Source organism: Aulonocara sp. 'chitande type north' Nkhata Bay, linkage group LG1 (genome assembly GCF_057382095.1).
Source record: "Aulonocara sp. 'chitande type north' Nkhata Bay isolate Kocher_YH1m ecotype deep benthic linkage group LG1, A_spYH_male_GT1.1, whole genome shotgun sequence".
NCBI classification, from domain to species: Eukaryota; Metazoa; Chordata; class Actinopteri; order Cichliformes; family Cichlidae; genus Aulonocara; species Aulonocara sp. 'chitande type north' Nkhata Bay.
Genome location: NC_141344.1, coordinates 18,240,151 through 18,262,286, shown reverse-complemented (window position 1 = coordinate 18,262,286; position 22,136 = coordinate 18,240,151). Strand labels below are relative to the sequence as shown.

The following is a 22,136-nucleotide window of genomic DNA, read 5'->3' as shown; positions in this document are numbered from 1 at the left end:
GAGTGCTGGGGGTCATTGAAATGATCTCTGCTAGAGCAGTCCAGTAAAAACAAGACTTGTTCAAAAGAAGCAAAACATAAGCTTATATGGTTTCTCTGGTTTTATTTTTCTGCTCTACCCATTAGAAGATTTATCCTTGCTAGGGAGAGAGAATAAGTGAAGAAGTGATGGAGGATAAAGGTTTTTACTCATTCGAGGGAAACAAATTCCAATTTATCGGGTTACAAGAGAGTGAAATATCTTGTGAATTTAAAAATAAAATACAGCTGAGATTTGAATACCTTCATTGTCAAGTGATGAGCTACGTAGAATTACATGAAGAAAATAGACACTGAGGACGGAGCACAGTTAGAAAATTGCATTAGCTGTTTTCCTTCTAGCAACGCCAAGTGAAATACGAGTTTATGAGAACAAAATGGAAACGTGAGAAAAAGGAGGAGGAATGCTGTGATACTTAAATTCACTGTGTTCATCTTGCTTAGGTGACTACAGATCTCAAATCAAAATGCACGGACTCTCACACAGGCACCTCTGCCTCTGCTCCGCTGGCTGCTGGGATCATCGCTCTTGCCCTTGAGGCCAAGTAAGTGCTTATCGCCATCATTTTTCTGAGTCCGACTAGTCCCCGCTATTCTTTTCAGCTGTACAGCCTTATTCTAGCGTTTAATATCTGCTGGCTTTTGTTTTTGGGGAGGGGGGAAAATGGCACAAGCTCGTTAGAGATTGCAACAGTTTCTTTCCAAACTCAGATATTGAAGTTTTCAGAATGCCAGAGTAGTTTGTAGAAATGCTCCACTGTTATCTCACGAATTTTTCCAGGCCAATTTTTTTTTAGACTTTTATTTTTTAAATTCTTCTATTAAATTAAGCTTTTACTGCTGGTGCTGAATGTTTATACATTAGTTCTGCGTGATTATCCCATTTTATGAATTACTTTTTAACCCCTCTGCCACAGATTTCAACTGTGCACTTACAAACAACACCATTTGGATGTGAGCGCTAATCATTCTTATCTAGTCACGCAGCACTAATGGAGAGACAAACACGGACGTCAGAAGAGCGCCGAAAACGAGTAATTAGTCTTGTGGCAAAACAGAGTGAGGTGATGGAAAAAAACTGTAATTAGGAATGAATTTGATGACAAAGTGAGTCAGCAAAGTTATTATCTAAAAAGCCTCATTTTCTCCAAATCCACAGTAAGACTAAAAAGCCTGTACACATTTAATCACAACAGAGAGGCCAGTTGTGACTTCATGTAAGCCCTTTTTGCGTTTGGTAAATACCAACTTGCTTGCCTGCATAAAGATTAATGATGCTTTGGAAAATGTCTCGCAAAGGGCAGAAGAGGACTTGAAATACGTGTCGACTTAAGATTTTATGCAAGCCAAGGAAGAATGTGACTGCTAAATCGCTGTATTCTGAATTCAATCACCTGTCCATCAGCAGCTTAAGACTATAGGATGATGTAGTTTCAGTGGCTCAACTTGAATTTTAAGCCAAACTTACCATATGTGTTGCTGTTTGTGTGCTGTCTGTCTCTTTCTGTGTGTGTGTGTGTCTGCGTGTGCTTGCACGTACACGTGTTCTAGTAAAAACCTGACCTGGAGGGACATGCAACATCTGGTTGTACGAACTTCTCAACCTGCCCACCTGCTCACCAATGACTGGAGAACCAATGGAGTCGGGCGCAAAGGTACAGCAGCTCCTTTCAAGTTTTCATCAACCCTCCGCAGTTTGCAGATGCCTGCGAGGCTCATTATTAGTGTGCATCACATAAACCAGATTTAACTGGACAGAGGTTGAAATGCACACCAGCTGGGAGAGCCAGGATGCCGGCTAATGTTTCCTCTTGCTTTCTACAGTCAGCCACTCGTACGGATATGGTCTACTTGATGCCGGTGGTATCGTGTCCATGGCAAAAACGTGGACCAATGTGGGACCACAACGAAAATGCGTCATCACAATGGTCAGCGAGCCAAGGTTAGTACACCGGAGGCTCATTAATACCGCAGCTCGTTTATCTCAGCACCCTGATCACAAGAAACTGTTAAGGTGACGCAAAGAGGGGCAACACACTGCAACAGACACACAAACACGTGTACATAAACACAACAGAAATTATAGATATGTTTGCATTTAAGAACACAATTTCAGGAGATTCTCACAGTACAAACAAATAGAATACACTGAGCACAAGCAGCCTGTGTGAGTTTGCTTAGGTTTTAATTAATATTGAGTCTCGGACACATGTCACAAAACAATGAAAAACTGCAGTGTGTCCCAGCTCGGTTCACGCGTCTCCTGGAATCATGTAGTCTGGGATACTTGCAGCACGTTCTTGAATTTGCTTATGTTGTATCTTCAGCACCGTGGTTTGTGATTGAATTGTGTTTTCTTAATTTGGTTGTTTTGTTTATTCGCATGTGTTTTCGTGAGACGCACTGTGTTGGTCTCCCATGGCCACTGTGGTCTGCACACGTTACAGCTGTCAATTTTCTAAAAACAACTTATTTGTTTAAATTGCTTTGACTAAAACCCACACAGCCTAGTTATTAAACTAAGTCATATGTGTCTCTGGAGGAAATCATCTCATTGGATTAGAGCAAATTGATGCTTCAGTGTTTTTGGAGCTTGACCCATATTATGGACCAAAAACCCCCCAGCCCCAGTTATACTAATTACTAAATATTCTAATTATTTGTAATCATGTATGCAATTATGAACACTATTTTAATAGCTAAAGTTTGAAGAGGTAAATGTTAAAAGCAAAGAAAAAGAAGGGTAGAGCAATAACAGCATTAAAAGAGAATGCACCAAATATCCATCAAAGACAGCTTGTTTATTTCTAGCCGCTTTGTTCTTTGACTTCAAACATTCGTTAAATACTATGATAAGAAGCCTACATTTTTCAGAAATGGCAAGTTAAGAGTAATGAAAACAGAAATCAACATTAAATTGGTAACTCATAACAAAACAAAGGTTTTGGAGATGCTTGTGACTTGAGACTGAGCTGTCAAGCTTTGGCGCAGCGACACATCGTGTCTTCATCATGTTGGCTTTGGGCGCCTGTTGAAATGCCTGTCATTTTGTGTGCGCGAGACTCAAACTTGAGACAAAACACTTAAAAGAAAGATAATAGTTTGTCAATTCATGTGTACCTCTCGCTGTTGAAACTATATATTTCTTCCTAGCCATTTTATTCCTCCTTCTGCTGGTGTCTCAGTCTAAATCCAGTCAGACATCGCCTCTTCATTATGCGCTGCCTGTCACTTCCCTTGCTGGCTTTGAGGTTCCTCTTTTACTGGAGCTATGAGACGCTCAGAGCAGATGGTTTGAGCGTCTGGGAACAGCAGTCAAGGCAGGTTATTCAATTTACATTTTAGGTGTTTAGCTGACGTATTTATCAAGACTGTCTTGTAATAAGTGAGCAGGCAGGGTTTCAGTATCTTTCTCACTGTCAGTTACTTTCACTCGTTACCTCTGACAGAGTCATGACCGCAAGCTTACTGAGCCCATATTATGCTCATTTACCGGCTCATAATTTTATTTTGTGTTCTGCTAGCATACTTTTACATGCTTTTATATTCAGTAACACATCAGTTTCCTGACACGGCGTATATTACACCAGAATACACTCAACAGACGCTCCATTTGAACCCTTTATCACCCGAGTATCAAACAGGCCGCTTGGTAAGATTTTAATTGTCATCTTTCAGAACCCGTTTGAATTTTTTCTGTAACCCAAAATGGTTGTGGAGTTACAGTAATGTGAGGCACACATAGTTAAATCTGGGTGAGGCTGATTTTTCTGTCTGTGCAGACAGCTGTCCCGTGTGATTGCCTTGTGCTATCATGATGCAGTGAATATCTCTGTGTCTTTGTCTGAAACTGTTTGAATTTTGTCTACCGTCTAAACTGTAACAGTGTCACATTCATTTAAAGAGGGCTTGTAAAAAAATTTTTTTTTAAAAAAGGCCCCAATCTAACTAAGCTTAAATTGCTCTGATTGGTCAACTGGGTGAACAAATGGGACTGAGTGGTTATATCCATTAGCTCCTGTCCTGTGAGTTTGTTATTTTAGGATTATAGGTAGTAAGTATAAACAAGAGTTTAGCTGTATGAATTTGAACTGTAAGTAGACCTGGCTCAAGGAGAGACTCCCGCATTAGACAAAACATGATGTTTTAACATTTTTAGGAATAACCTGAGTTACTAGTTCACATGTGTACTGTCAGGGAAACACTGGCTTTAAAAAAAAAAAAAAAAAAAAAAAAAAAAAAAGCCAGCATGGTGAATATGATACCATGAAAACACAGTAACTCGCACCTCGTCCTTGTTTCAAATCGGTTCAATTTCTGATTGGCCATTTAAACATTTCAGCGTAGTTCATCAAGGCAAAGTTATAGCTCTGCAGTGCTCAAACACATTTTTGAGGACTTTTCTATCAAAATAACACTCCTCTGCCTTGTCCTGAGCTCCATCGATACCACGACTGAGATATTTTAGAGTTGGAGTTACTTAAAAGAGTTGACTGATGTAGATTCCTGAAGAAAAACCAGCCAGTGGTTCAGAAGCAATGTTTTCTCTTTGGGAGGGCTGTGTAACTATGCAGGCTTTTTACATGCACAAAAAAGCTGGAACACATTTGTCATTTTATGATGATTTTATGATTATATTAAGTCCAACAATACTGCACAATTATTATATTTAAAGACCAAAGTGAATTATTATAACCATAATTACAGTAACATTAGGCCATTTACTTTTGTAGCCGTGAGATGGGGAATTAGGCTTTGAGTGACACGAGCAGACAGAAAAGCTCCTGCATGCCTGACTGAATGAGGCAGGCTTTGTTGCAAATGTGTGTCAATGTACTGTAAGAACACTGAATGTGATCAATGTGTGCCCATTTCCTTCACACCAAAGTTGATGCAAATTACTACCAGGTCTGCAAAATCTTTTGCAAATAAAAACTGTATGGCATCAGTTAAAAGCTCTCGCATAGTTTTTAAAAAGTGATTTATGATTTGGAAACATCCCTTTTTGTTTTTCCTAGATTTTGCCAAACGCATGGGAATGCTTCAAGTTTGGCTTACACATGTGGTGTTTGTTCAAAAGCTTTATGCACAACGAATTGAAATGAACACGTCTGTGCTGGAGGGATAGTTTTGATTATGCACATGTTGATTGGTTGACTTTTAGGACTTTTTGCGTAACCCACTTTACGCACTTAAAAAGACAGCCAATTAAATTGTAAACAAAATGTTTCCAAAGGTGGTTTAATGCTACAGACAGACTTGGGATAAGTGGTTGAAAACATGGCGTGGCCAAATAATTGCAACCATGTGCAATAAATGTGCAGTCTCAATGCCTTTAGGATTGTTGCTTAGATCACGTCTTTGACCACTTAGTCAGTTGCCATCTGTAAAGCAATCTTGATGCATCAAAACGATGATAAAACTGCAATAAGATTGTGTCGGTCTTCAGTTAGTAGTTGAATGGAGACGAACTGGAACTTGCATGCAGTCTGTTTGTGATTTGCTGTGATAAATTAGTGAGATTGCAAATCTGCTTTTGTCTGCATAGACAGAAATTCATATTAACTACTTGCATTCAGAGTCCAGCCATAACCTTATAGGCTTAAAATAGAACCAACCGTACTTTTCATAGCAATATACCCAGAATACAAGCAGCTGACGACCAGATGAGTTGAGTTCCCTGTTCTAAGGAGAGCGCTCTAGGATGAGTTGTGCTCATTGGTGCACATTGAGTCAGATTAATTGACTGACTGTGATGAATTTAATTTGCATTTGCATTTATAAATTAGACTGCAAAATATTGGCAGACCTTTGCCAGCCTGTCTGAAAGTGATTGTTGAAAAACCAACGTGCAAAAAAGTAAGGATTTATGTAACAGTTATTATGACAAATTGGAATCAGGCAACATATGAAGTAAGAAAAAAAACAGATTTTTATTTAACTAGCTCTTGATAAAAAGGGAAAGGGAGAGTAAGGTGTAGCTTCTCATTTACTTGAGCTTTCACACTAAATGGCAGATTGCTGGTTAGGTTTGCAGCTTTTTCTTCTTTTTTTTTTTTTTAAATTTATTTTTGTCTGAGTGTGCTTGTAAAAGCAGATTCTATGTTTCCAGTACTGCCATAAATTTAGCTGCTTCCAGACCCTAAATCACAGTCGCTTGTGCTGCAGCAGTCAACTGCCAATGATAAATCAACCTCAACAGCTCTCGGTATAAATTTCCATTTCTCTAAGATTTTCTGTCCCCACCTCGAGAAACCATGAAATACGTTTTGCAAGCATACTTAAATGCTGCGTGGCTGTCAATTTGCATTATAATATTATCATGGGCAGTTACTATATGACTCATTGGCATCTGAATAGTGCAGAAAATTAACCTTTTACATGACTTTTCCCATGTGAGGCTGCTTTAAAGGTCAAAGGTGTTTACTGTATGCTGCCCTTTCAGTGCATCCTGAAAAATGTGACTCATCCTAAACCTGTAGGGACTCCGTCTGGATGCAGTTTAATGATCATCCTGTCTATAATTTTGGCACCTCTGTGCCACTAAAACCCTGCACCTTCCTCCTCTGAACTGTTGTGGATGCGTATAATCTCCTAAGCGGATTTTGGAGGGGGGAGGGAGGAAAAAAGAGGTGTGTTTACTTCCACAGAGGATAGGGGTGCTACAGGTCGAGACACTAATCCTGTTCAAGGCTTGAAACGAATCACCTTTTGTTGGCTTTCAGTGTCCAAGAGCAAAATGTGGTACACTTAGTAATAAGCCACTAATAATTCCACTGACACACAATCCGTGAGTAATGTCCATCACTGACTTAATCTGTCGGTTAACAGGAACATTGGCAGCCATTTATATATTAACAAGAGTGTGGACGGCTGCATGGGGACAGACAGTCATGTGACCTCATTAGAGCACGTCCAGGCCCGGCTCACTCTGTCCTACAACCGGAGGGGAAACCTGGCAATCCACCTCATTAGTCCTGCTGGCACACGCTCCACACTGCTCCACCCCAGGTAAAAAATGCACAACTACACAAACATGGTGATCTACAGTGCGTGCTGGTAATCACAAAATACTTCCTTACGCTCCCGCTTGTTTTCCTGCAGGCCTCATGACTACTCATCAGAGGGGTTTAATGACTGGGCTTTCATGACCACCCACTCTTGGGATGAGGACCCTACTGGGGCGTGGATGCTTGAAATTGAGAATGTGGCAGGTGCCAGTGACTATGGTAAAGCAGTTTTGTTATTACATAAAGATAATATACACCAGTTACCCACATCGTTACAACCACCTGGTAAATAATAGCTCTCCTTGTGCCATCCAACTGCTCAGACTCATCGGGGCATGGACAGGGCACTTCTGGGGCCTTCCTGTTGTGTCTGGCTTCACAGTGACGGTCCTGTAGGTTGCAGTTTAGTCCCATCATGAACTGATTTTATTCCTTCTAAATTTTAAAATTGCTTAATTAAAACTGAGGTCCAAGATTGTTGGAAGCTAGGTCAACACCTTGTGCTCTTTGACATTTTCCAAGCTCTTCCTGGGCTTTTAAATTTTATCAGTAGGGCACATTGTCATCCTCCCCCTCACATGCTGTTGGGGATGGTGCTCTAAAGGTTGGGTAAACTTGGTATGCAGCAATCATGGGTGTGTGATATGTGCCAAAGTAACATCCAGCAGAACATTATATTGTATTACGATAATTGCTTCTCCTGGTTTAAATGTTGCGACTGATCATTGTGCAATGATTGATCGCTTCCAGGCTTTATCTAATTTAGTATCAGTTTATCTTCCCTCTTTATCTGGAAAATGCTGATCGAAGATCCTCAGAGTCCACATTGAATGTTTTCAACAGTCTTAAACCTAAGCGAGGTCACCACTAGGTCACCAGAATGACCCTGAATGACATTACTTGAGTGTTATTTAATGTAACCTTTTAATCTGTTGGGCCTACAGTCCAGCTCAAGGGTTGAAGGGTCAGTGCCAAGAGATTAGAGATCAAGTGGCTTCTGTGTCCAAAGTGTTGTTGCTATTTTTATACTAGTTGACTGTATGGCTGTGCAGACTTTTTTCCTTATTGCAGGAAGGATGACAAATTCTTCAGTGTTTATGGTTGGCCGTGGATCATCACACAAAGCAGGTCCACCCACAGCACCATATTCAGCCAAAATACTTAAGAAAAAAAGATCTAGATTCAAGTCTCACGCCTCCCTCCTCAGTAAGGAGTGATTTACTAAAGTGGAACCTCTCATGAGGCCCCACACTTCAATGATTTTTGAGAGATGTGCTCTTTATAACTTGTTAGGCACAGAGTGAAATCATGCTGTCTTTAAATTTGCAGCCCATATCAAGGAGCAATTTTCTGTCACTTTATGCAGAAAATCCAAGAGTCTAATAGGAGATGAGGATACATTTACAAAAACCACCCAAGGGAGTGCTGGAGCCTTGCTAGGCTTGACAGGCCTACTTTTTTCACCCCCCCACAGTTAATTTTAGTTTTTCATCTGTCTCTCCGCCCAGGCACTCTGACCCAGTTCATCCTGGTGCTGTATGGCACCAGCTCAACAACTTCCAGCTCCTCTGAAAAGTCTCAGCCTGGCAATGACAGCTGCAAGACGTTGGATCTGAGGCAGATATGCATTGGTAAGACTGTTGTCTCTGCTTTGCTCCTCACGGGTCCTTTCAGCCACAGTAGAGGAGAAGTGTAGTTTTATGTTAAGGTGTTACACTTGAACTAGCCCGTTCATGACATATGATCTCGGCTGCATCCATTTGCCTTTTGTCTGTATTTCTATGCAAACTTGTCTATGCACAACTCCATTGTGTAGCCTTATTATTTGCATAAAATTTAATATAAGAGCTGGTTTCTGCTCAGACTTACGTTTACTCCACGTCTCTTTTTAATAATCTCATTTAAAATAAACGTAATCCTTCTACTGTGTTCTACCGAGTCCAACTAGTGCTATAGGCAAGGTCTAAACATGCCACTGAGCACCAAGGCAGTGTGAAGTACATGTTTCCTGAAACAGTGCCAGTCTGACCCCTACAGGCTTTCAGTGGTACTTGCATGCTTATAAACAGGGTGAGTGCAATGTAGTTATCATGTATGCGATTATCATGTGTTGTCATATCCATGTGTCATATGGCACTGGGTGTGCTATGTCTCAGGGCTCAAAACTATAATTCTGTTTTTGAACAAGCTGACAAGATGCAGCAGGAAGCGAAAATTTCCTCCTTCTGTTGGGTCTCCTGTTTTCAGCTCTATTACCCTCACTGCCGTCTGTTAATTGTCACTACAGGCGATGGTCTGCATCTGAACTTGGTGCCTATGGAAATGTGTCTTGTTTAAGCGTGCTGCACTCAGCATAGACATGTAAAGATTTAGTAAGTGAAAGCAGCTCTAGTAAAAGTGTAAGAGCAAAACAAAAAAATTGCCTTGAAACAGAGGGCAGGCACAGCCTTGTTAAATGTGCTCTCAGGGCACGAATCCTGGTTCTGTTTTTTGGTTGTGTGACTCATATGAAGAGCTGAAAGGTGCAGAGGTTCATTTCTATTTCTCTATGTGTTACAGAGTGCAATGCAGGCTACTACCTCTTTCAGCAGGGCTGTGTGAAAGAATGTCCAGCAGGCTTCTCGGTGGGCTCCCAGCCTCTCAACTACACAGTGGGAAACTTTATGGAACCAGCTTCCGTCCCAGCCTGCCTGCCCTGCCCACAGCCCTGCCTGACCTGCAGCAGCCTCAGCCCTCGGTCCTGTCTGTCCTGTCCCCCGCACAGCTCCCTGGACCCCAACTCTGGCACCTGCCTGCATCTTAACCAGTACATGCGCGAGTCCCCTGATAGCTTCATGGTAGGGCCAAGTAACCAGAGATCGCAGCTAGAGTCAGGCTCCCGGCTCCCCATAACCATTGCTGTGCTCAGCTGCATGGCCATCATCGCCACTTTCGCTGGCATCTTCCTGATGCTGCAGCTGCACTCCGGCGCGCTCATCAAGTTGCCCTCTCTGGAGGCTGGCGGTGGTCTCGGGGGCACCTTCAGTCTCGGCGGAAATAGGGTGGTGTCGTACCGTGGCATCCCAACAGTGTGGGGGGAGGAAGGGGTAAATACAGACTCGGAAAACGAAGAGTTTGACGTCCAAAATGAGAGGACTGCCTTTATCAAAACACAAAGTGCTCTTTAATGCCTCCTCCACGTCCCTCCCTCTCTCCTGCTTTTAAAATCCTCACACCACCATTTGTCTGATAATTCAGGGCTGTGGTGACTGTCTCCTCTCACAGTCTTTTTCTGGTTTAATCTCCAGTTCATTTTCTTTTTCTGTCCTATCGGATTCTCATCTGAGTTCTGTTTCGGGATCTGGTCGCTCCGCTGTGCTGTGGGAGACCTGATGGGAAGCTGTTGTCTCTCAGAGCTCGGGATGGCCTGAGCTTTGCTCTGTTCACACTTGGGCGCTTTTCTATTAAACTGGCTCTCTCCCTCCCTTTGCCCTCAATCACTAACAGTGTCTGTCTGTGCAGAGTCCATTTTCCCCTCCAGCTCCTTTTTGTTACAGTAAACAAATGATTATTATTTGCTTTCTTCCTCTTTTTTTTCTCCTCCCACTGTGTCGTTTAGTCTCAGTGCAGTAGCCAGATGAGATTGCGTGTATGTGTGTGTCTGTGCATGTATGCGTGTGCATCTCTAAATCATTGTGTGAATGTGAGCGTGTAAATCTAATGAACAGTGAACAGTGCAGAGAAGCTTAAGCGGGTCCTGTCATATTTAGTGCTTTAACTAAAACGTGATGGCCAAAAATTTTATTATGAACCATGAAATCCAATTTGAAAATATTTATTCTCTCTGAAGTGTCATTTAATGACCTCGCTGTCTATAATCTGTTGACAAATACAATGCTCTCCAGTTATTTACATTTTTAAAGTGCATTTTCAAGATCAAACAAATCTAAAGCGTAGCAGTTGATGAGAAAATATCCAGACTTCAATGGTTTATAATCCATCAGCAGTCAGACGTACAATGCAGACCTTTCAGGATATGCCATCTCTGCAGTGTCTCTCTCTCTATGACAGGACAATTGCAGTATCTACTGAAGATACAATTCTTATTTCATGCAGTCACTTTTAAGCCAGTACAGTTATTGTTCCTGTTATGTGAAAAGGTTTCTCCCAGCTCTGAAAGAACAAACTGTGAGTCATTCAGCGAGCAAAGCCTCCTTCAGCCTTTTGGGATTCCAGCTGAACTTATTCCTGTTTTGGAAGCTATAAATTCTCCTTTGCTCGTAACCTCCCCCAACCATTACATGGAAGGGTATCAAAACAAAAAAGAAAAAGGAAATTATAAGAAAACAACACACACACACACAAACTTGCAGGCTATTGAATCAACCCTGAGGCATAATCCCTGCCAGGGATATTTAATTTCTGTGTCTGAAGTGCTTACATCCTGGGGCTGTGGGAGAAGATGCAGGGCTGCTTGGAGAACCCAAAACAATGTGTGACTTGAGCGCAAAAGCTTCTCAAAGCAGCTGGAAGGTGTTGACTGACTTGTGACTGATTTCTGACAGAGCTGTAACAATATACCGGCTCTCCTCTCATCACATCAGCACTACAAACACACCGCATATCTTAACGAGTGAAAGTTGCTTTGCGTGTGGGAGAGTGCGAGTGTTAGTTTATTGCATATGAGGTTCAGGAATGTTTATCTGCCCTCTGAAGTGAAGATTTCCTTCCTCCATCCTTCCAGTCTCTGCTTTCTTCTTCAAATTTCAGATATTGTTTAAAAATCCTGCAGCGAGACTCCACGTCTCATCAGCATCTCTGCACTTACCCTCCAGTCTGCATCTAATCTGAATTTCAGATGATGTCTTTAGTGTACTTGCCAATTAATTATATTCTGAATAATACTGCAGCAAACTATTTATTCTGAGAGATTTTATTCATTCCTTTAGGGAAAATTGCTTTAAGCTTTTTTTTCTTCTTCTTCGTCCCCCTCCTCCTCCTTCTTCTTCTTTCCCTCCCTGGCTGGTCATCATCTGAAATTTGCATCTCATTATTTAATCCAGTGTAGCCATTTTGATTCCAGTGATCTTTTTTTGTTATGTTGAAATTATGACTTTCAAAATCAGTGGAGCTTGCTGAGAGAGGTTGTCATGGTGATGACATGCATTGGCGACTGCAGCTGCTCGTCCTTCTATCTACCTCTCATATCATTCAGCAAGGTTTCGTTTTGAGGAGCTGATAAATGATCATAGAGGTCAGATTATATGTAGGTTAGAGATGAAATCGCTTCTGGGAAATGGTAATTTAATTTTTTAATTTTTTAATTTTTTTTTTTTTTTTTTTTTTTAAGGACTGTAGGTTTGTATGTCACATTTATGTTTTAGAGGAGAAACAAACAATTGCAATTCAGAAACTGTAAAGCTGCTGTGTAAATTTTACTCCCCTGGAACTCCTATCTGTCCTAAAAATTTATTGCCTTTAGGATCAGCATTCATGTGCAGACACACCTGGGTGTTAAAGCCTCTTACTCAAAGAGGCTGGGTAGGAGAATTGCTCTTACATCTTGTTGGCCAGCATTTAAGTGCTAAATCAACCTGAGATTGCTGGGGGCGTTTGTTTTCTTCATCTTTACCCAGGCATCTCCTCCTGGGGTTTCAGACCTTATTTTATTCTTTTTAAGTTTCTGTCACTGACAATCAATTCCTTTGTTTGTTTGTTTTCTTTTGGGGTGGGAGGGGGGCAAGGTGCAGAAGCACACAAACAAATGGATTTTAACTTTTGATTTAACTGCCTCACTAGAAAAGCCTCCACAGAAAATGTTATTCACTGTATGCAGATCATTTAAATTGCAGATTTAGAAATCAAGTCTTATTTGGAAAAAAGAAATTCTCCAAAGGCAAAAGAATGCAGATTTTGATTACCAATACCTGCCAAAAATCCTCTTGAAAAGAATGGAGGAAGATTGGTATGCATGCTTTCAAACACAGCGCTCAGCCAGGAAGCGTAATTCATCTCGAATGGCTGGTGCAGGTGTAACACATTTGGCTTACTGTGGCCGCTTCTGGATCAGAAGCCAAACTGAAAATGAGGATTTGGAGAAAATGCCCCAAAAGGAACAAAGCTAATGTGGCAGGCTTGTTCTGCAGGGGTCTGTGGGTTGTACATTAGTGCCTACTGCCATTTAGGCTTTGATTAGTTCCACTTTGAGGAGGGTGCTAATTTAAAAATGTAATAACTCCAGCTTCAGACTTGAGCCACCAAATCTTATTGACTTCCCAGCATGCTGCGAAGTGTGTAAACAACAGATAATGGGCTAATGCAGAAACAAAATTGCTTCCATAAACCGTTTTTCTTAAACTCTGGATGCATCTTTTGAAGAAGTATAACATGGGATTCAACCAATGCGTTCCAATTACTGTGCGCTAATTGATTCCTGGTCTAGTCAAGATTATGCACTGTGCATTTTCCTTTGGACTTGTATTGCTTCCAGGAAGAGTGGTTTTGTTTTTTTGTTTTTTCTTCTTAAAAATCCAACACTGCGGGTGTTCAGACAGGTTTCTGTGGCCCCTCAAGTGCGCACACGAAATGATTTATTCGTCTTGGCTAATGTTGTATTCACTGCAGCTTAAACTTAAAAATAATAAAAAAGTAAAAATAAAAAATACTTTAATCAGATGATCTCAGAGCGCTGAGCAATCGGGTGTTAAACTTGGGAAATCCATGAATGCAGGCAGAATTAAGTAGCTTCTGCTTCCGAAGAGCCGGAGCTGCAGAAAAGCATCAGCAGCCAGCTGATTCTTTTAACGGTGAGAATACGATAAAAAAAAAAAAACTAAAAAAAACCACAAAAAAAAAAAACCCCCACACACTAAAATAAGACGAGTGCCAGAAAGCAGCTCGTAGCTAAAAAGCCCTACCACTGTAGCTGCTCTTAAATTTAGAAGGAAAAAAACACTGCATGTCGCAAAACATCTGCCCTGGTTATAAAGAGAAGACTCCCTCATTGCTGCCATGAAGGCTCGTCTTTACATTGCTGATTTAAGTCATGTGGAGCTCGACGTTGCTCCCGTCCTGCTTTAGGATGTAGTCTAACGTGAGATTAATATGAAGTCGGATGAAGTTAATAGGAGCAATATCTTTGGCATAACCAAAGACAATCATGTTAATGCTGTCTGTTTAGTATGAATATGTGTTGCTTCCAGGTTGTCACAATCCATCGACCCTTGGCTTGTGTTCAGAGTGTTTTTATTGAAACCATTCAGTCACCTCTGCCTTTTTTTTCTTTCTCTTTTTGTTGTCGTTTTTGACGATCTGCGACGACACCTTGTATGTTCAGCAGCTGCGGAGGGAGGAGGTAGAATGTATCCCATCGCCATTAACTTAAGGGCTGAATCAGACCTGAGTGCGTCCGTGTGTGCACACGCGTGTTAAAGTAGAAAGGAAACACTTTGTGATGGAGGAGCGGTCAGTGGAGCAGCCTCAGTCGACTCCGTTGACCTCCTCCCGCCTCTTCGTGAGGTTCCTGACCTGTGGCTGCACACAGTACCTTACAGATACGTGTGACCTATGGTAATGTACAAGAATGAATATCCTACATGGAACATAACTCTAAAATAAGGCCTATTTTTGTACTATATGAAAGGTGCAGTGTAATTTTCTTGTAATTTAAGGATTTTTTTTTTTTGCTCTTTTCTCCTTTTTATTTAATTGATGTCAATTATAGATTCTACTAAAAATAAAGATCTATGCAAATTTGAATGTGTTTTTTCTTTTACTTAAATGATTGAAACTTGATGCTGTTGTTGGTTAATGAATGCGAGAAGCACAGAGATGGTGGACAGTTTAACGGTACATAAAATAGTTTCAAGAAAATATCCTACATTAAAGTATTTTTAAATGCAAGTACTGAAGTATGAGCATTACATGTGGTTAAATGTCGGGGGTAAAAGCATCCTGCAGAAACGTTTATGCTATTTTAGCATCATGGATTTATTGGATTGATGATAATAATATGTAAGACTATTCCTACTGAGCTTGTAACAAGATCTAAATGCCAGGTGTGACGACAAAGTTCAGTGACTCCGCCCACTTATTTATAAATCTAAAAATGGCTGATTTGAAGCTTTGATTACCTCGTAAAGGTCATCTCCTCCTGCACCGGAAGCTGGCAGAGCTGCAAGATCACGGAGGTTCTCGGAGTGATGAGACAACCCGATGGTTTGTAATGGAGCCGATCATTAGCATTGTATCATCAGTGAGTGCAGTACTGGAAAATAACAATTTTGTGCTAATTTGTAGTTTTACTAAGCTAACGTGCTAAATTTGGATGGCAAACATGATAAACAAACCTAATCGGACACTGTATTAGGTACACCCTGCTAGTGCCGTATTGTGCGCTTGTCCTCGGAGTGGTTTTTATTCACAGCATAGATTCAACAGGGTGCTGGAAACATGCCTCAGACTTGTTTCCATGATGACATGAAGGCATCAGTCAGCTGCTGCAGATATGTCAGTTTGCACATCCATTATGAGAATCTCCTCTTTCTCCACATCCCAAGGATGCTCAGTTGAATTGACTGTGTAGGCCTTTTGGGTACCGTGATCTCGGTGTTGTGTTTAAAAATAGCAGTCTGAGATGGTTTGAAGTTTGTAACACAGCGCGCTATCCTGCTGGAAGGATCCATCAGAGGATGTGTGCACTGTGGGCATAAAGGGATGACTGCCAACAATCCTCAGGTAGGCTGTGGTGTTTAAATGATGCTCAGGTGGTAACAAAAGATTCAAACTGTACCAAGAAATGATTCCCCACACCATCAGCAGCCTGAACCACTGATATGAAGAGGGATGGATCAGTGCTTTCATGCTGTTTGTCAAATTCTGACCCTGCCAATTTCAGCTTTAGCTTTATTTGTCATATGTAAGTTAGCAAAGAGTAAACATTTTCAATGAAATGTGTTTAACCAAGTGCGGCATCATGAGAAATCTCACAGTTAAGCAGTTCTCAGATTACTATATGAATGTTGCAACCAAAATTGAGACTTTATCAGATCAGTCTTCTTCTGTCCACTTTTGGTGAATCTGCATGAATTGTAGCCTCAGTTTCCTGTTCTTAGCTGACATCTGGAGCACCCAGTACAATGTTCTGCTTCAAGGTTCAACGTGTTTTGCATTCAGATTCAGAGATGCTCTTCTGCATACCTCGGTTCTAATGAGTGGTCATCCTTTAATTCTTCTTGACCGCTGGTATCAACAAGGCATTTTTGATCCAGATAACTGTCGCTTAATGGTTAATCTATTTCACGCCATTCTATTGTGTGAGGTTGTGATATAGTAATATTCATGTTGGTTGTAGGCCACTATGGTCATCACCATGTTATTGTGTCAGAGCCTGAGGGATCTTACTTGGACTAGCTGGAAGCTACATCTGAAATTTTCATTGGTGGAATACACAGACTATTTATAATGGTAAGGAAACACGGTACTGGGAAATGTGACTGACGGGGCGAAGATGAAATTGCAGTACTGTACATGTTTTCTTGCACTGTCAGAAATATGTGGCTGAGAGAAGGGCAACTGATTCAAACCTTCACTAAGTAATGAGTATGGAAGTTAAACTGGATGATATTGATCTACTAGAAAAGGAATTGAAGCAAAAGCTACCAGGCCAGATTACATTTTCCAAGTTAGTATGTCTGTGAAGGTTCTCAGTCATCCAGGTCATCGTAGTCAAAGGAGCTTGGAAAGAAAAGCGTCTGGACTTCTTTAAGTTGCTTGAAGACGTTTCACCTCTCATCTGAGAAGCTTCTTCAGTTCTAAGGTCAAATGGTGGAGAGTCCCAGATATAAACCTAGTGGGAGTGACCCCCCACAGAGGGACAAAAGGACCCCCTGATGATCCTCTAATCGCCTGAGCCAAGGTGTGAAACTGGGCGTGGGTCCCAATCAGCCAGAGTTTCGGGTGTGTTCATTGTGAAACCTGGCCCCACCTTATCATGCGAATTCCTGAGGTCAGATGGCCCAGGATGTGAGTGGGCGTTAAGGCGTCTGGGAAGGGATCTCAAAACTGGATTATAGATGGCAGAGAGTTGGTGTCGTAAACCCCCGCCTCTGTTCAAAGATGGTCGCTCACAGTGGACATAGATGGCTTCTTTCACTCCTCTTTCAAACCATCTGTCCTCTCTGTCCAAAATGTGAACATTGGCATCCTCGAAAGAGTGTCCTTTATCCTTAAGATGCAGATGGACTGCTGAGTCTTGTCCTGTGGAGGTGGCTCTTCTGTGTTGTGCCATGCGCTTGTGAAGTGGCTGTTTGGTCTCTCCAATGTAGAGGTCTGAGCATTCCTCGCTGCACTGTACAGCATACACCACATTGCTAAGTTTGTGTTTTGGCGTTTTGTCTTTCGGGTGAACCAGTTTCTGTCTAAGCGTGTTGCTGGGTCTGAAATGCACCGGGATGTCATGCTTGGAGAAAACTCTCCTGAGTTTCTCTGATACACAGGTACATAGGGGATGACAATGTTGTTGCGTCTGTCCTTCTTATCCTCCCTCGCTGGTGTCTGGTCTTCTTTTCTGTGCCTCTTTGCTGACTTTAAGAACGCCCATTTAGGATAGCCGCACGTTTTGAGTGCTTCCTTTACATGTGTGTGTTCCTTCTTTTTACCTTCAGGCTTAGAGGGAACACGTTCTGCCCGGTGGTGTAGGGTCCTAATTACTCCAAGTTTGTCTTCCAAAGGGTGATGGGAGTCAAAGAGGAGGTACTGGTCCGTGTGTGTGGGCTTCTGGTAAACTTCGATGTTGAGTTTGCCGTTCTCTTCAATGTGCACGGCGCAGTCCAGGAAAGGCAAACAGTTGTCCTTTGTGTCTTCCCTGGTGAACTTGATGTTTTTATCCACAGCGTTAATGTGCGCAGTGAAGGATTCCACTTCTTGTGTCTTGATTTTGACCCAGATGTCGTCCACATATCTGTACCAGTGGCTGGGTACTCTTCCTTTGAAAGAGCCAAGAGCCTTCCTTTCCACTTCCTCCATGTAAAGGTTGGCTACAATAGGTGACACGGGGGAGCCCATGGCACAGCCATGTTTTTGTCTGTAAAAGCCTTCGTTGTACTTGAAATATGTAGTGGTGAGGCAGAGGTCTAACAGTGTGCAAATCTGATCGGGTGTGAAGTTGGTCCTGTCCTCCAAGGAGCTGTCTTCTTGTAGTCGTTTTCTGACAGTCTCCATGGCCTCCGTGGTGGGTATGCAAGTGAAAAGAGAGACTACATCAAAGGACACCATGGTTTCATCTGGATCCAGGGTAAGTTTCTGGACCTTGTCGGCGAAGTCGGTGGAGTTCTTGATGTGGTGTGGGGTGTTCCCCACGAGAGGCGCGAGGATGGTAGCAAGGTGTTTAGCAATGTTGTAAGTGGCTGAGTTTATGCTACTGACTATGGGTCTGAGTGGGACAGCTTCCTTGTGGATTTTAGGAAGTCCGTAAATGCAGGGTATGGCATCCCCTGGGTAAAGGCGGTGATATGTAAGGCGGTCAATAATTTTGTCCTTTTCAAAGTCTTGAAGGCAAGTTATAACTTTCTTTTTGTAGCTGCTTGTGGGGTCTCGCTTTAAGGCTTCGTAGGTATTGTTGTCACTGAGGAGAGTAGTGATCTTTGTATGGTAATCTGTAGTGTTTAGGACCACGGTGCATCTTCCCTTATCAGCTGGTAAAACAGTGATGTTGTGGTCTTTGCTCAGGGAAGCGACGGCCTTCTTTTCCTGTATTGTGAGGTTGGATGGAGGGACTTTGGCACTGGAGAGCGTGGCTGAGACTTTCATCCTGATTTGCTCTGCTTCTGTCTGTGATAATTTATTAATCCGTATGGCAGATTCTGTGGCTGTGATGAGGTCCACTATGGGCAACTGTTGTGGAGAAATGGCAAAATTGAGTCCTTTGGCTAATACTCTCTTTTCAGGTTCAGTGAGAATCCTGTCTGAAAAGTTCTTAACCCATTTCTCCTGACTGGCATCAGGTGTGTTTTCTTCTCTGGGTTGTGTAGGTTCAGGATGAGGAGTGTGTGTTTTTGAAAGCAAGGTGTGAAATTTCCTGCGTTGTCTTTCTTTTCCTTTAGAGTGTTGGGCCCGCTGAGCCTTGTCCACAAACTTGTAAACCTCTTCTAAGATTGGAGAGGGTAGAAGGGTTTCCAGTTCCTGCAGAGTCTGGCTGATCTTGATCTGGAGGGCATCTATAGTGAAATGGACCTGTCTTATCCTTTCACTTAAAAGGTGATTTTGTGCTCTCTGTAGAATCAACTCTGCTCTGTATCCCCTGACAGTGGATCCAAGGCGCAGGCTCTTAGGAACAACTCTGCTTTGTCTACATCTTAGGTTTCAACCTAAGATGTAGACAAAGCAGATTTGATTCTACAGAGAGCACAAAATCACCTTTTAAGTGAAAGGATAAGACAGGTCCATTTCACTATAGATGCCCTCCAGATCAAGATCAGCCAGACTCTGCAGGAACTGGAAACCCTTCTACCCTCTCCAATCTTAGAAGAGGTTTACAAGTTTGTGGACAAGGCTCAGCGGGCCCAACACTCTAAAGGAAAAGAAAGACAACGCAGGAAATTTCACACCTTGCTTTCAAAAACACACACTCCTCATCCTGAACCTACACAACCCAGAGAAGAAAACACACCTGATGCCAGTCAGGAGAAATGGGTTAAGAACTTTTCAGACAGGATTCTCACTGAACCTGAAAAGAGAGTATTAGCCAAAGGACTCAATTTTGCCATTTCTCCACAACAGTTGCCCATAGTGGACCTCATCACAGCCACAGAATCTGCCATACGGATTAATAAATTATCACAGACAGAAGCAGAGCAAATCAGGATGAAAGTCTCAGCCACGCTCTCCAGTGCCAAAGTCCCTCCATCCAACCTCACAATACAGGAAAAGAAGGCCGTCGCTTCCCTGAGCAAAGACCACAACATCACTGTTTTACCAGCTGATAAGGGAAGATGCACCGTGGTCCTAAACACTACAGATTACCATACAAAGATCACTACTCTCCTCAGTGACAACAATACCTACGAAGCCTTAAAGCGAGACCCCACAAGCAGCTACAAAAAGAAAGTTATAACTTGCCTTCAAGACTTTGAAAAGGACAAAATTATTGACCGCCTTACATATCACCGCCTTTACCCAGGGGATGCCATACCCTGCATTTACGGACTTCCTAAAATCCACAAGGAAGCTGTCCCACTCAGACCCATAGTCAGTAGCATAAACTCAGCCACTTACAACATTGCTAAACACCTTGCTACCATCCTCGCGCCTCTCGTGGGGAACACCCCACACCACATCAAGAACTCCACCGACTTCGCCGACAAGGTCCAGAAACTTACCCTGGATCCAGATGAAACCATGGTGTCCTTTGATGTAGTCTCTCTTTTCACTTGCATACCCACCACGGAGGCCATGGAGACTGTCAGAAAACGACTACAAGAAGACAGCTCCTTGGAGGACAGGACCAACTTCACACCCGATCAGATTTGCACACTGTTAGACCTCTGCCTCACCACTACATATTTCAAGTACAACGAAGGCTTTTACAGACAAAAACATGGCTGTGCCATGGGCTCCCCCGTGTCACCTATTGTAGCCAACCTTTACATGGAGGAAGTGGAAAGGAAGGCTCTTGGCTCTTTCAAAGGAAGAGTACCCAGTCACTGGTACAGATATGTGGACGACATCTGGGTCAAAATCAAGACACAAGAAGTGGAATCCTTCACTGCGCACATTAACGCTGTGGATAAAAACATCAAGTTCACCAGGGAAGACACAAAGGACAACTGTTTGCCTTTCCTGGACTGCGCCGTGCACATTGAAGAGAACGGCAAACTCAACATCGAAGTTTACCAGAAGCCCACACACACGGACCAGTACCTCCTCTTTGACTCCCATCACCCTTTGGAAGACAAACTTGGAGTAATTAGGACCCTACACCACCGGGCAGAACATGTTCCCTCTAAGCCTGAAGGAAAAAAGAAGGAACACACACATGTAAAGGAAGCACTCAAAACGTGCGGCTATCCTAAATGGGCGTTCTTAAAGTCAGCAAAGAGGCACAGAAAAGAAGACCAGACACCAGCGAGGGAGGATAAGAAGGACAGACGCAACAACATTGTCATCCCCTATGTAGCCGGTGTATCAGAGAAACTCAGGAGAGTTTTCTCCAAGCATGACATCCCAGTGTATTTCAGACCCAGCAACACGCTTAGACAGAAACTGGTTCACCCGAAAGACAAAACGCCAAAACACAAACTTAGCAATGTGGTGTATGCTGTACAGTGCAGCGAGGAATGCTCAGACCTCTACATTGGAGAGACCAAACAGCCACTTCACAAGCGCATGGCACAACACAGAAGAGCCACCTCCACAGGACAAGACTCAGCAGTCCATCTGCATCTTAAGGATAAAGGACACTCTTTCGAGGATGCCAATGTTCACATTTTGGACAGAGAGGACAGATGGTTCGAAAGAGGAGTGAAAGAAGCCATCTATGTCCACTGTGAGCGACCATCTTTGAACAGAGGCGGGGGTTTACGACACCAACTCTCTGCCATCTATAATCCAGTTTTGAGATCCCTTCCCAGACGCCTTAACGCCCACTCACATCCTGGGCCATCTGACCTCAGGAATTCGCATGATAAGGTGGGGCCAGGTTTCACAATGAACACACCCGAAACTCTGGCTGATTGGGACCCACGCCCAGTTTCACACCTTGGCTCAGGCGATTAGAGGATCATCAGGGGGTCCTTTTGTCCCTCTGTGGGGGGTCACTCCCACTAGGTTTATATCTGGGACTCTCCACCATTTGACCTTAGAACTGAAGAAGCTTCTCGGATGAGAGGTGAAACGTCTTCAAGCAACTTAAAGAAGTCCAGACGCTTTTCTTTCCAAGCTCCTTTGACTACGATGACCTGGATGACTGAGAACCTTCACAGACACCTCGTGAATGAGTGAACTGCTTAAAGTAGCTTTCTGGTTCACACTCCATACCAGTTGGTGGCGATAATGGACCATGGGGCATATGTGGAGCAGGCCATCAGCTAATTGGAATTTTAATGGTTAGATC

At 42.6% G+C, this 22,136-nt stretch overlaps 2 protein-coding genes across 8 annotated transcripts in view; both read left to right on the top strand.

The window, feature by feature from the left end:
• The window catches only part of furina (furin (paired basic amino acid cleaving enzyme) a), an 83,156-nt gene extending 68,371 nt beyond the window's left edge, over window positions 1-14,785 (top strand). For all 4 annotated transcript variants that reach the window (XM_086286401.1, XM_086286416.1, XM_086286409.1 and 1 more), the window contains exons 10-16: window positions 483-583; window positions 1,590-1,693; window positions 1,863-1,980; window positions 6,870-7,049; window positions 7,143-7,267; window positions 8,557-8,679; window positions 9,608-14,785. In XM_086286401.1, coding sequence (XP_086142527.1) covers window positions 483-583; window positions 1,590-1,693; window positions 1,863-1,980; window positions 6,870-7,049; window positions 7,143-7,267; window positions 8,557-8,679; window positions 9,608-10,215 — 1,359 coding nt within the window. In that variant the 3' untranslated portion in view covers window positions 10,216-14,785. The remainder of the gene's footprint in view (window positions 1-482; window positions 584-1,589; window positions 1,694-1,862; window positions 1,981-6,869; window positions 7,050-7,142; window positions 7,268-8,556; window positions 8,680-9,607) is intronic.
• Window positions 14,786-14,901: 116 nt separating this feature from the next.
• Window positions 14,902-22,136, top strand: part of fes (FES proto-oncogene, tyrosine kinase) — a 38,358-nt gene continuing 31,123 nt past the window's right edge. For 2 of the 4 annotated variants that reach the window (XM_086286366.1, XM_086286358.1), the window contains exon 1: window positions 14,902-15,244. In XM_086286366.1, coding sequence (XP_086142492.1) covers window positions 15,229-15,244 — 16 coding nt within the window. In that variant the 5' untranslated portion in view covers window positions 14,902-15,228. Of the gene's footprint in view, window positions 15,764-22,136 lie in introns of all 4 variants that reach the window. The other 2 variants (XM_086286383.1, XM_086286373.1) reach the window with 2 other exon arrangements.